At 30.8% G+C, this 14491-nt stretch overlaps 2 protein-coding genes across 2 annotated transcripts; both read right to left on the reverse strand.

The window, feature by feature from the left end:
- Positions 1-1439: 1439 nt before the first annotated feature.
- LOC106690549 (ADP-ribosylation factor-like protein 6-interacting protein 4) lies at positions 1440-2476 on the reverse strand. Its single transcript, XM_014436006.3, has one exon. It carries the CDS (start codon positions 2274-2276, stop codon positions 1767-1769), a length of 510 nt encoding a protein of 169 aa, XP_014291492.1. The 5' UTR covers positions 2277-2476; the 3' UTR covers positions 1440-1766.
- A 4477-nt stretch (positions 2477-6953) lies between these two features.
- Dtwd2 (DTW domain containing 2) lies at positions 6954-13702 on the reverse strand. Its single transcript, XM_014437039.2, has 4 exons — positions 13498-13702; positions 13153-13338; positions 10815-11010; positions 6954-8707 (listed from the first exon to the last, which is right to left on the reverse strand). The coding sequence occupies exons 1-4, from the start codon at positions 13578-13580 to the stop codon at positions 8432-8434; spliced, it is 741 nt and encodes a 246-aa protein (XP_014292525.1). The 5' UTR covers positions 13581-13702; the 3' UTR covers positions 6954-8431.
- Positions 13703-14491: the final 789 nt, after the last annotated feature.

Consider the following 14491-nt stretch of genomic DNA (forward strand, 5'->3'; position numbering starts at 1 on the left):
TCACCCAAAACGGAATTGAACCAGTACTCCTGTGCTAAGGTTACTGTGGTGGCACCTCAACTCCCTTTGACACAACAGCCGGTACTGCTTAAGAAACTATTTCCTGTTTCACATTGCCAAGGATGGAAGACTAAATTGAAAAATTCATCATTTGAAAAATTGTATTGATGTATGTTAACCCCCATTTAAAATTTATATTAGAGTAGATGAAACTTGATATTAGAACATCCTTTTATTCTTCAAGCACATTCACCCATTTCAGCTAAACATTAGTATAAAGTTTTGATATTGATAAAAAAAAAAAAAAATCTGTGGTGTGCATATTACGTAACTTTCACTTACCAATCTATTTTAAGCAGAAATCAATTTCTGGTTATAAATTCTATTTATTTATGTGTTTTTGGTCATTCTGCATAGCCTTTTAGGGTTTTAAATGTTTGACAGTAATTTTTTTTAAATCTTAGATTTTACAGCACTATTGTTGAACACCTCTTCCCTTAAATTTGTTTTCCACATGGGAAAATACTTCACCAATAGTTAATTATCAAATTCTTTCATATCCTGTATTTATCCATTTTTTTGGTAATACAAATAATGAGACCGGATTAATTATTTCAAATAAATAAAATAACAGGCACTTTAGAGGAAACTTTTTTTGAAAATTCAACATTTAAGTCCTGTCAGACTATTTCAATCAAGATCAAGCTGATATTAAACACCATTGAATTGTAAATTAACATAACGAGTTTAGTCAACATTGTTAGAGCCCCTTAACAGAGGAACTATTGAATTTGTCTAAATTTGATAATATAAAGAATACACAAATTAAAAGTTATTTGATACATCTTCAACAATCAAAATTTATTTATAGGAGATAAAATTAATATTTGAAATATGTTTTAATTCCTTTTCTTCTACTTGACATTATTACTTTCGCCTATCTATACATAAAATACATAGTATTTTGATCAGAATCCATGGCAATATTAGTTTTATGGTACTCTGAGTCCAAATAACCAAGTCTCGCAAAATGGTCTCTGTACTATTCATTGCTTGCTTTTTGGCATTATAACAAACTAATTGCTGAAAATCAAATACTTTAATTGAATAGAATGTTTGAAATAATTATAAAATAGTAACACCAACTATAAGGAATTCAATATTGCTTCTTAATGATCGTGATGACATGAACTTATACCAAACAACCCAGACCCATTTTGTTTTTAAAATTAAGATATAATAAGCAGAATGCATCTTAAAAAATATATCATCTTAGAAATAATAGCACAATCAAATTCCCTAGATAAATGATTATGTAAACATAAACCAGAATGTTAGAAAAATGTTAAGAGGAGTAAAAAATGAATTATAGATGTTTCACACATATATATTTATCTCATTAAATAAGTATAAACATCAATATGTTTCTAAAACAAAAGTTCACAGAGCATTAACGCATATAATTTAAAAACATATCATGAACATTTGAAAATGACAACTAAACTACTTTTTGTTACGCAAGGAACATTAAACATCATAGAACTTTCCTCATCACATTGAGCACACTAAATGGTAACAAGTAACCATCAAATGACACTAATTTCATTCCAAATAAACAAAAAATTCATAGGTACTTGAACTACATTGAATCCTGTTCATACACTTAATGAATATGCGTATTCATAAAATACTAAAATTAGTATTAAGAAGTCAGTAGCTACCATACATATATGCATTTAAATCACTAATCCTTTGGTATAAGTACTTTAAAATTTATTAGATAGCTTCGTTTGGAAAAAGTTTCCATCACCAATAGTTGCTTGCTTATTAATTTTTTTATGCATGTCTTTAGAAACAATTTCTTCCAAAACCTCACCACTACCTTTTATTAATCTGTGTCTGCCAGTTTCGGAGTCATAAACCCTTTTAATTATACTCTGTTTTTTTTCCCACTCTTCTTTAGTCATTGGTGCCATCTTCTTACGTTTTTCTATGAGTTCTTCAGGAATTTCTGGACCAATGTTATCAGATTTCTTCTTCTTTTTCTTTTCCTTCTTATCTTTTTTGTTCTTCTTGTGTTTCTTTTTTTCTTTAGCCTTCTTTTTACTGTGATCTGAGTCACTATTACTACCTGATGGAGAGTGCTCCTTCTTTTTCTTCAGTTTCTTATGATGTTTCTTCTTCAAAAGTTCTTCAGGATTGGAATCTGAGCTTGAACTTCTTTTCCTCTTTTTACTGCTTTCCCCTTCATGAGCAATGCTTGAATCCTTTTTCATATCTTAATGATTCGTTTGAATAATTATTTGTACATGTAAGTCATTTTAAAAGCGAGATAAGACCAAATTGTTCAAAACTATTCAATCCAAAACACAAACAATATTCACTATGACAGTTCTACATCAACGGACACAATAATAAACAAACAGCTAAATTATCTATTATTCCAGTTTTTATGCCAAAGAGGATATACAGCTCAACTTATTCAGCATGGAATAAATATCACCTGGTACTTCTGTCTTTATAATGATTTCTTACTTATTCCATATTTAATTTAAATATTCTATAAATCAACTCTTAATGAATTTGATGGAAGATTAATTAACTAATGAACATAATTGAAATTAAAAACAACTAACATGTACATTTTAAAGCTGCTTACAAAAGTGAAACTAGTTGTTCACTAACTACAATTTTTAATTTGTAAGGCGTACCATATTTTAGATAAAAATTCTCTAATAGAGTTATTTTGAACATAATTATATAAAAATTAAAATTAAAACTACAACAGAATCACAGAGTGAACACCCACAATATGACAAGCAAAAATATGGAGATATTAGTGATCCACATCAACGGAATGTTAGGCATTTTAAATACATTTATCTTTTTGCCTTTATGCAGTCTGATAAATCATGAAGAACATGAAAAAAAAAAATAGATTCAAAGTAATTCAAAAACAGTAATGAATAGTCTTTTCGATATCAATAATCCTTATTCATAAGGAATAATGAATACTTTTTAGGCGTTGATGTCCAAAAGGTTTTACACCTTTGAACAAGAACAAATAAACAAGGAATAATGCAATGCTATTTTTTAAATATTTGACTAAGCTCAGAAGTGCTTTATACAATATTTTAGCTACTACAAAAGAACAATACATTCTTATGATAGGTGGAGCTCGTATCATCCAAGATAGATTCCTTTCAATGTCGATTAGTACTACGAACGATAAATGTACCATTTGTAGCAGTGAGGAGAATTTGAAAAAACGTGTCATAAAAATAAAAAATAAACTCTTAGACTGTTCCAAAACTCATAACTTATTACGGTTTGTAAAAGAATGAGGAACCTTTAGTAGTAACGTTCCTAGTTTTTTTTAAAGAGGTAATTCTGGTGAAACACTGTAAAGAAAAGACTTAAGAACCAACCTTATGCCATAAATAGGAATTATTATTACTGAACCATGCATTTGATCGACATTACAAAGCAGAAAAAGATCTACCATAATGTATGATAACACCTCCATGACGAACTTTTCATCTAATTGTCCTTTAAGATGAAAGTTAATAAGGAAGATATAACTTATCATGCGACAAGAGTTCAAGAAAAAACACAATTATCAGCATTTTTTAAGTAAAATAAATGACCTATGTTGTCAAGCATTCGTAATACGCAAAGAACTGGATTAGAGCGTCAGACTCACATCAGTACATCAGACTTGAATGATAAACACAAAAATTCGACTAGATAAAGATGGTAGACCCGTTTGAAAGTCCTTTAAAAATCTTTCTAAACATTAAGAAACCAGCACCATTCCGGAATCGATGTAGTTCCTAGGAGCATGGATAAGCAGCATTCTAGCTACTCGAATTAGAGCGGCGATGGTTCGAATCCTACCTGTGTTGGTTTGCTTTGAGGCAAACATAATATACATCACAGTCTGGTTAACAACTAAGGGTGATTCTATAGAACCATCACTTCTGTTCTATTATATAATAAAACTAATGTTTGTTAATTATTATTGTTTTTACTATTCAACTAGGATATGTAACGAGCAGTGCCTACAGTATTCTACATTATATTATTTGTTTTTCATCAAATTGAAGTTTTACACTGACTTGTAAGGAAAAATGGATGATTTACAATTTATAACTTGCCTAGATAGTGTGATACTTTTTTTTTTTTTAATTATTTATTTAATGTAATTTACAACTGTACAAAATAATACAATAGGTAAATATGTAGTATGTTTCATATACACTTGAAAATCATGGGAAGGAACCACCCATTGGTGGTACTTTAAACATTAATTTAAATTAGAAGGTCCCGTGGCCATCTTCTTTTCAGACGCCTCGGAGGATTATCAGGGATTGTTAAGGATGAAAGATTAAGAATTAATGGGTTAGGATGGTTAAGGAGTTTGGAATGAAAAGATGCATATCTGTTTTGGGTCAAATCTGCAACGAATGGGATGTTAAGGTCTTTGTGAATGAGTTTATTTGTGACGTAATAAGGAGCATCAAGGATTTTACGTATGATTTTGGATTGTAACGATTGGATGCGGGAAGAATTTGATGGTTTGGTGGAGCCCCAGAGCTCAATTCCATAAGTCCAAATTGGTCTGATTATCGTAGTGTATACTAATTTTTTGTAATGAATGGGAAGTTTAGAGCGTTTGTCAAGTAAGTGTTGTAGCAATCGGAATCTACGAGCAGTTTCTTGTCGTTTCAGTCTTGTGTGTGGATTCCAAGTAAGTCTCTTGTCAAGATGGAGTCCTAAGTATCGAATCTGTTCAACAGGCGTTAGTGGTGTATTTAGAAAGGATACTATAGGACAGGAGGGCAGAGTCGATACGCTTAAATTCATTTTGTGGGTGCGCAACGAAATTAAAGTTAACCGGCCTAATAATAAATAGGTAAAAGAAATTTTAGAGTATATTAAGCTGTACCAAAATTAACTGCGTTATCGAATTTAAGAAATAAATGTTACAGAAATAGATTTTAGTATAATGAAGTTACAACGAACGAAAATTTGCCACATAAATATAGAAACAATTATCCAGATGCGGATATATCACATAGTTTTTTTAAGATCATTCTTTCAGCAAAAAGTGTTTCTTTTATTAAACTCTCTCACTTTCTCTCTCTCTGTATATATGGAGAGGGAGAGAGAGAACTATCCATGTACTTGGATACCAAGAATGAATGAATGCCAAGTTAGTGGAACACATTGCATTTCAAAGATGCAGTAATGTGTATTTCTATTTGATTTCCCTGCTTAAATTTAACTCAATTAATTATGTTGCTCCCAGATATTCAGGATAAAAATTATTCATTTAATATTTTCTTCATATGTAAATGCTTTAAGAACTTCTACCACCTTATTTTTATTTTCTCAGACATCAGAAATGTAATTAAATAAAATCTTTAAAAAAAAAAAATACAAAACTTTGCTGCTATTATGGTTATTAATAATAAAACCTATTGATATAGTTAGTGGTAACATACATAATAATTTGTGAGTACAATACCGAAGGAAAAATACCAATAAGAAGACAATAATAATATTATTGTAGCAACCCTACTGAAACCATTATGAGCTACTTGGCAGTCTAGCTATCGACATGTGAATCATTGTGATTATCACACAGAAATCATGTATTGATATATATATATTATTTCTTGTAAATAATTTGTTTGTACAAATTAATAACCAAGTTGTGAATTGTAATATCTCTAAATGAATTATTTGAATCAATAGTGGTTACAACAAAATCTTCTGATCCACTAAAAGATAACCTCTTACATGTAGCATCTCTCCATGGTGTTCAATAGCCCACAGAATCAACTAAGCACAAACTTGGCTAACCAAAGAGTGAAAATCCCCTTCTGGGATTTCTCCACCTTAGTGGTCAGTAAGTAACAATAAATGTATATAGTGGATCAATACATTCTGGTGCTATTTTTAGAAAGGTATATTGGACTTTTATTTCACTCAGCCTTCTCAGATCTCTCCTTTATCCTATACCAATTTTTCCTTTTGTCAAGGACCAACTGCTAGATCCTGTAGGACTTCTCATCCCCTCTATGACCATAAGCTAGTTCCCTATGGAGTGAAGTTTCTATCCTGTGAAAATATATGGCTAGTTCCCTGTCAATTCATTTACTAGCTACTTAACTTATGAACATGCATTGTCGAAAGCTTCTGATGTAGAATACCTCTCATCTTCAATGGTAGTCAGAACTAATTAATCATACACAACCACCTCAACAATACCATTATCAGAAAGCAAGGAGATTAATATTGACAGGTTATGTAGTCCAAAACAATTGATCTGGAATTACCTGGCATTTTTACACAACCATAAATGTCACAGATCACATCTGAGACAAAAAAAGATTAAGTAGAAAACACAGATCTATATGCAATGAATTGAAAAATAATTAACAGTATAATAATCTATTAAATTAAGAAATGATTAAATAAAACAATTATTTTGAGAAATTTGTAGAAATAGATAAAATTCTTCACAACTATTAGTTTCTACAAGATAGTATTAATAAACAATTTTAAAAGTGTAAAATTTATCTATTAAAAATTTGTATTCCTAATAATTATTTTGTATTTTATTGACATCAAAATACCAATTTTACAGAAATGTAAATTCATTGTTAATAGACATTTCATCATTAAAAAAAAAAAGATCAGTTTTTATGTAAAAAAAACAATGATGAAAAACTGATTTTTATTAAACTACTCAACATTCAATTGGCTTTCCTGAAAAACTCGCATTTTGACATTAGACTTCCTTACTATATGATTCTTAATTTTTTTTTTCCATTCCTTTTAATAATTAGTAACAGACTGAATAAAATCCCAATGATGAATCTTCAGGATCAGGTAAGAATATTCACTCAAAATCTTACAATAGTTACTCTAACAAAAAAAAAAAGTTCAAGAAGATAAATATATTTTCAAAATTCACCAATTTGATTTCAAACAATAAATAATCTATGCAGCACCTCAAATATGTGACAAACTATTAACTTCAGTGATCTTGATTCCAAATTTACAGGATGAATTTGTTTGATAAAATGCAAGAGTTTTAACAATAAACTAACCGAACACATAAATTTGATCTTTCCAAGATTCAAAAATATAAAATGAAAAATCAATCTTAATTCTGGGACACTTGGTCCTCTGATATGGGACTATCCAAACAATATGGAGAATTTGAACAGCATTTGTCTGGCTACATTATGTGGTGTTGAACAAAATTAAATAAGACATAATAATTATATAAATAAAATAAAAACATAAGATACAAAAAAGATACATATTTATGCAAGCTGGTATGGATATGTATTATTTATAAATATATGGAAGATAGATAATCAAGGAGATGGATATATAATTGATTTTTTTGAGTTAGCTTGACCGATAAAGGATTTTTCAAAGTAGTACTATAGGAAGTGATGTAAAATTCAGTTGGTTGGGTCTTGTATTTAACAGGTGGATAGAAAGACACAGAGGGAACATGTCCATAATATAGGAAGATATTTCAGTTCTTAAGGATTGGAATATAAATGCGCCAAGGAATTGACTTCGGATATTGGGATAGAGCCAATTTTGCTAGGAGTAACAGTGAGAGGTATAAAAAAATCTGTTAGTAACAAAGATGAATCTTATGAAGAAGTTCATTAATTTTTTTAGATCTCATCTCTTGTTCACCACTTAGTCATCCATCCACTAGGCATCTGTAGTCAAAGTGGGAGAGAATTAGGGAGAATACTAGAAGCTGATGGGTACTTGCATATGAATATGAATATGATACATTCTAATCATGATAGTGAAAAATTCAATTTAAAATAATTCTTATAAAATACAACAAAAAATATGTCAAGTGAAACAAGCAGTTTAATGCATCCAGCATAACAATGTGTTAAAAAAAAAAAAAAAAGTGTACAATTTTGGCAGCGAATCAAGTAAAACAATAAATGAAGCTTTTGATAGAATACAGAACTTCCTATTATTTTCTCAATAACTACTATTGATAATTAAATATTTAAAGAATAATTGATCGATTTGTCTCATTTCTTAGAAAGAACAATAAACATTTCATGAGACAGTTAATATCAATATAAAATCAACAAAAATAAACATTAATTAATAATTCCCTATTTGACTGAATAAAGGATGATCTCTGTTAATCAATTTTTTGGTTTCCACGAAAGATCATTCCCAAACAAGTGTAATCACAAAATTATTGGGAGCTGGAATTAAAAGTAAATGACTAGCATAAGTTTTTTTCTTTTGACCAATAATTATAGGAAAAGTGTGGTGATAAAATAACAAATAGTCTATGAAAATAAAATAAAATGTTTTCCTCAATATAGACAAATGTAATCAAAAATTATTCACAATATAACTATTAATTAAATTCCTTAAGAAATTTATTCAATCGTTTTCCTAATCGTCGAGGATATGTGTTAGTTTTTATTCTAAAATCAGTGCTGTCATGTATAACAGCTCCATGATTCAACTGATAACAGCAAAGCGCTCTTAATGGCCGAAGCAATGTTGCCCTATAATCAACAGACTCAAGTACAGAAAGTGCTTCTGTTGCAGTTTCCAGTGTCGACAAACAGCCATCAGTAGGTTGGCTTCTTATCACATACTCACTTTTATTTTTGACAAGCAGTTTTACCTGAAAAATTTAAATGAGTTATATGAAAAAGAAATAATGACATTGTATTTTAAGATTCATAAAGAACATATCACACTGATTTTTTTTAACGTGACAATGTGCAAACGAGTTTACCAACTAAAACACACTTGGTTCACTCTTTCTTAAGAAAGGAGAATTTAAACAAAAAATTCAAAATGTGGAGATGATGGGGGTATAGTTCAGTGGAGTACTAATGAACACAAACAAGGAAAACTTATTTCATTTTACTTATGACTACGTTTTGGCCTCAACTTCAGGCCTTCATTAGGGCAACAAGAAATAATGGTCTTCGAGAGGTCCATTTTGAGAAAAATACTTGGACTTGATAGAGAGGGCAATGTATGGAGAAGAAGGAAGAACGCAGAGTTATTGGCCTTGTACAGAGACAATGATGTCCAGTTTACAAGGTTGGGCAGACTCCGATGGGCGGGTCATGTGGTGAGGATGCGCAGTGATGACATCCCAAATAAGATGCTATCCGAGCAGTGATATGGAAAGAGAAGAGTGGGTAGACTGAACATGAGTTGGTTAGATGCTGTACCTACAGATGCCCAGGTCCTTCTGGGAACCCGAAACTGGAGAATTGCAGTAGAAGACAGGACGGCCTGGCGGAAGCTATTAAAGGAGGCCCAGGCTCGGTAACGGGCTGTCGTGCCAATCATGATGAAAACAAGAAGTAAAGAATATAACAAATTATATTAAATGTATAATATTGTAGTAGTATGAATTTATACAAAAAGATAATAAGCATTGAAAATATCTGGGAAAAAAATTCAAATAACAGAAGGAATATTTTATCACTTGAGATAATGTTTTCAGTAATTTTATGAAACATCAATTCTTTCAAGTTACAAAAGTTTTGTAATCAATTTCTGTCTGTTAACAATCCCTTGAACTTCAGAAGGTTAAATCTCTCCCACAATTATTTGAATTGAATATCCTCCTATTAATTATTATTTTCCCTACTAAATGAGGTTTTCTCAAAGGGCCAGGAGAAAAACTGTTATAAAAGAATATGAATTTTCAAAAGTGAACTCTCTAATTATTTTTAATGAATTCTTAACAACTAATTCATTATTTTATGTTGAAACTATAGAAAACAAAATTATAAGTTTCTTACTTATTAATAATTAGGATCAATGCAAATGGACCCTTAGTTGCCTGTTACTGGCATTAACTTCACAAAAATCAACACATCATTGTTTTGCTTGAATAGAGAAATATCTGACAAAAAAAATATTTTATTTAAATTGCTATTGTATTCCAAAGATAGTACCGCAGAGCTGCTATTACTTCCTTTATGGAAGTTGCCTTACAGACTTTTCTAAAGCTACTAAAGTTGTTACAAAGTAACTCTAGTCAATGGAAGTACAATTGTATAATAAGTACAATCAATGAACTACCTCATACACGAATAATCAGTTCTCTAAGTTCTATTAACCCAGCCCTCTTTCCCATAATTATTTCTATACTGTAGAGACAATTGTTTTTTAACCCACAGCATAAGAGGTGGGTCTGAGAGACCCATAAGCAATATTATTTGCATTCGATTTTAGTGTACTGAACTAATCAATTAAAAAAAAAAAATAATATAATCCACTTTGATATGAATAAATAAAGAAGAATATATGCATTACATTAAATGTATTATAAGATATAAAAAGTAGTCAAATAATAGTTACTAGATACAACCTGTCTGTTGTAGTTTAGGGCTAGTTTTTTCATAGAATATGGTAGTGTGAAATGCGTTCAGGAGAATTACTGGCCCTTTGCACCTTCACCTGCTAGCATGTGATTGCTAATAACCTTTCAATTTATTAAAAAAATTTTATAACCAATACAGTAATATTGTTACCTATCATAAAATCAGAGTCCAAATTTGTCTCAACAAAAAGAGCATTAAAGGAAGGACTTTTAACAAGCTTCTATCATAGATCAAAAACTAGAGGGGTTCCAAGATATGATTACAAATTGTAAAGAAAGAGTTAAATCAACAGTTAAGTTCATTTAGTGCTATGTGAAAAAGTTATAATATAAATTAAAAAGACTAAAAATCAAAATAAATAATAAATAATTTTTTAATTACCTGTTTTATACCATGCAGAATAGGAGCATTATTATAAATACCCTTGGCTTGAGGCCAAGTTCCGTCTATAATTACAATATTGTAACCATTTTCTTCAGAATCTACTTTCGGCACAGTTTCCAGATCAACTGCATCTTTCGATGGATACAGAAGTATGGTATTTGACATTTTCAAAATATCTAACAGTCCTTCATGCCTGTGGAAAAAAAGAAATAGTGAGGCAGAGAAATAAAACACAAAAATTTATTTCAAAAATTCTTTAAGGCTGTGATGGGCGACTGTGTTGGGTCTGTAACATAGCAGCTCAGAAAGCACACCAACGTGAAATCTGTTAACAGCAGATTGGATTAATTTTTATTCCAAAGGATCTTGTTCTTCCAACTCTGGTCACATTAGGATACCCTTCACTGGTTCTTTTTACTTAATGAAAACAAATTTGGAATTAATTACCCAGCAACAATGGCGACAAAGTGGCCTCTACATAACTATTAAATATTATGATAACGTAAACCTAATATCTTGTGATTTGACAAGAAAGACTTAAAACTATAATCTTATCCTAAACATGATTCAGGGGGGAAAAATGAGAAAACAGATCATATAATGTCCATCAGTGTGGGATGGAGTCCATCAAGATTAAGAAGAGTCTCAAAGGAAAATCAAACAGTACCTTTTGGAGACAAGAGTACAATCCTTGACCTCATAAAAGTCTTTCACTCATTCCAAGTTAGATCTATTTTATAACTGAATTTATTTCCCGATTAAGATATTAAAGGAATATAAAAGCTTTTTTTTTTTTCAAAGAGTGGTACCAATAGTCAGGACAATTGTGATATTAATATAGTTGATAAATCTTTAAAATAATCACCACTTATCCATCTGCCTCAGTTACTATCAAGTTTTTCTACCACAGGAAGCTTGTTGTAAACATAATTCACTTTTTATATGCTATATTGAATGAAGCGAATTTGATTAGCACAGAAAACAATTACTGTTAATTAATGTGGGAATCAATACATTGCAACATGTTGAACATATACTGCTATGTATCGAGGAATTAGCCATGATTTCAACAATATGTGGTTTATTAAGTTTTTTTTGCCATCTGTCCCCGATACCTGGTTAGGGTAGGAGTCTCTTACTGAGTCCCCGGATATGAAAACATCTGTATGAAGTTTGTCACATTACCAGAGGCCCCTGAGAAAATTAGATTGGCTAACCTTTAAGTGTTAAAACACAAAATAGGTTGTGACGAGGGACCAGAATCAAATTAACCACGTGCAGGCCCTTCCTGGACAAGTCAAACTTTTTGTTACACATCCTCGGCCCTGAGGAGGGGGACATCTGCCTCGGGAGTCTTCGGACATCGATAACCAATCAGAGAAGAGATTTAAAAATAAGGTAACGCCCCAAAAGGGAAGTGGGAGAAAAAGACAAGAGGGAATTGAGAAGAGAAGAACAGAGACACTCAACAGGAAGGCTTAGACGGAGTCACAGTCAGGAGGCAGACTCAGAGGATGCACTTCGACCAGACGAAGTCGTGAGAAGGGCCACCAGACCTGGACATCCCTTATGAAACAGATGACACCTACGGCACTACATCCCACGGCATCAGCAGCTATAAGTATAAATTAACTAATAAGTAATCATGTAATAATCTATATTTTATGGCAACCTTTATCTGAATCATTTGAATCACTTTAATCATAACAAATTGTAAATAAATTCTTAGTTTCTTTATGTAGTTTATACTATTATATATCCCAATATACCACTCTTTATTATACTATATAATTAATGGTAAGAACATTTTATAAATATAAAGGTATTTAATTGGTAAACTGGTAAACACACAAACAGCCTTTGGAAAGGAATCCAATCATGATAATAGTTTTTTAGGACTCAATATATAATTAATTAATTAACTTATTTTGGATAATAACCTTCAGCGATTATCCTGGCATCCCAAGTAAATCTGCTACTAGTACATAGCAATACATACATTTATTGAGTGATGAAGTTTTGGTTTATGTTGTAGGTCATTAGCAGTAAACATCAGATTCGGTATACTATATTTATATGTGTTTTATTTAACACCACACCCCCAATTATCATCTTCCTAAAGTCATGTACTGTCAACCATATCTTCATTATCATTAATTTCAAGAAACTACATCATATTACATGTCTTCGGATAATCTTTTATTAAATAAACAGACACAAATAATAAATAGGGAAAATATAGAAATCTTGCATTTTCAACACATCATAAACCATGAACATTGCAAACTTGAACACATGAAAACTTCAACACTGCTTGGATGAATATAAATATTACTTGTTCTGTGGGAACTTCTTCCCTCTGAATACTAGGCATTTCCCTTCAGCAAGTCCCCTTTGAAGCATGGGTGCAGTCCTTAAACAACGCTTTTCTTCAGCTGGATGTTGAAGGATAATCACTCTTGACTTTGTTTTTAGTGGCACATCAGGCAAACTACTGCACCAGCATACAACACTTGGCCTGCTACAAATACAAACATTAGGTGTAATTAGCTATAAATTAAAAAAAGTCTCATACCATTAGAAACTAAAAAAATGGTTACATTCATAAGGGTAATAGGAAAATAAATATTTATCATGGTAATGAGTGGAAATACAAAATTTTCTAGAATCATGAACTTACCCACATTCAGTACAGACCCTTCTCATTTCTGGAGGATCTGCTGGCAGTTCAGCCAAATCCATCCATGGGCTGAGCTCTTCCATACTTTATGAGTTCACTCATATGTCATCTGAGAATAAAAGAGACAAAATACACCTTAATTTCTAGAAATTGCATTGTCTTGGGGAGGTTATGAACAGAACCTCATTTCTGTATAACCATCAAAGTCGGGTGGTCAAATGATTGGGAACTAATCGATTCTATTTTCGAGATATGTTTTTGCATTTTTTACAATTGAAAACTTACCCGTTTTAGTTTTTGGAATGTTCTTAAAAGAGGCAAATAATATTAAAGATTGCATATTAAGTTTTCTTCACATTAAAATAAACAAAACGATTGAAACAGCTCTTTGAGACTTGAGGCATTTGAGACTATCTTCTTCCAATTATAAATATAAATAAATTATAAGCAACTAAACTGATTAGTGCAATGATAAAGTCGTTACAAGTAACTATCCTCGGTGATATTACACGCCTATTTTGGACAGCCGATTTCGAAGTTATTTATTGGTTTGACCTTCATTGTGATGAAATTAAATTGTCTCTTTTAAAAACAAAAAATCAATGAAGAGAAAAACGTGAGAACAGAGTGTGATGGAAATAACAATTTTTTTAAAATAATGATTTGCATGAAATCTTATTAGTAGTAGCTAATTTTATTGCGAATCTTTTCATGTATAGTACTGAAACATTAGATTTCATCGTGATGAAATATTTGTCACCACTCGAAATGTCCTAAATAACAATTATGGCAATAAAAACTATAAAGTCATATAACCTTATAGAACACAATTGTCATTTAAATTTAAGTCAATAAACGTCCAGACAAAATCTGTAGGAAAAATACAAAAATGAAGTAATGTTCAATATTTCTCTTTAGCATCATGTGGTGAATCTTTTTATCTATAATTTTATTCCAGTCTCCCAATAAAAAGAACTAAGTTATTAATTTAAAA

This window comes from Halyomorpha halys, unplaced genomic scaffold, assembly GCF_000696795.3.
Source record: "Halyomorpha halys isolate HHAL.00 unplaced genomic scaffold, Hhal_1.1 Scaffold51.1, whole genome shotgun sequence".
In the NCBI taxonomy this organism is placed as follows: Eukaryota; Metazoa; Arthropoda; class Insecta; order Hemiptera; family Pentatomidae; genus Halyomorpha; species Halyomorpha halys.

What these genes read in the sequence shown, in the direction of transcription:
- LOC106690549 (XM_014436006.3), bottom strand. Translation starts at nt 2,276, where the DNA reads ATGAAAAAGGATTCAAGCATTGCTCATGAAGGGGAAAGCAGTAAAAAG.
- Dtwd2 (XM_014437039.2), bottom strand. Translation starts at nt 13,580, where the DNA reads ATGGAAGAGCTCAGCCCATGGATGGATTTGGCTGAACTGCCAGCAGAT. An exon ending in AGGGTCTGTACTGAATGTGG is followed by an intron (nt 13,339 to 13,497) that starts GTAAGTTCATGA and finishes TTGTATTTGTAG; the next exon opens with CAGGCCAAGTGTTGTATGCT. An exon ending in AAGAAGTTCCCACAGAACAA is followed by an intron (nt 11,011 to 13,152) that starts GTAATATTTATA and finishes TTTTTTCCACAG; the next exon opens with GCATGAAGGACTGTTAGATA.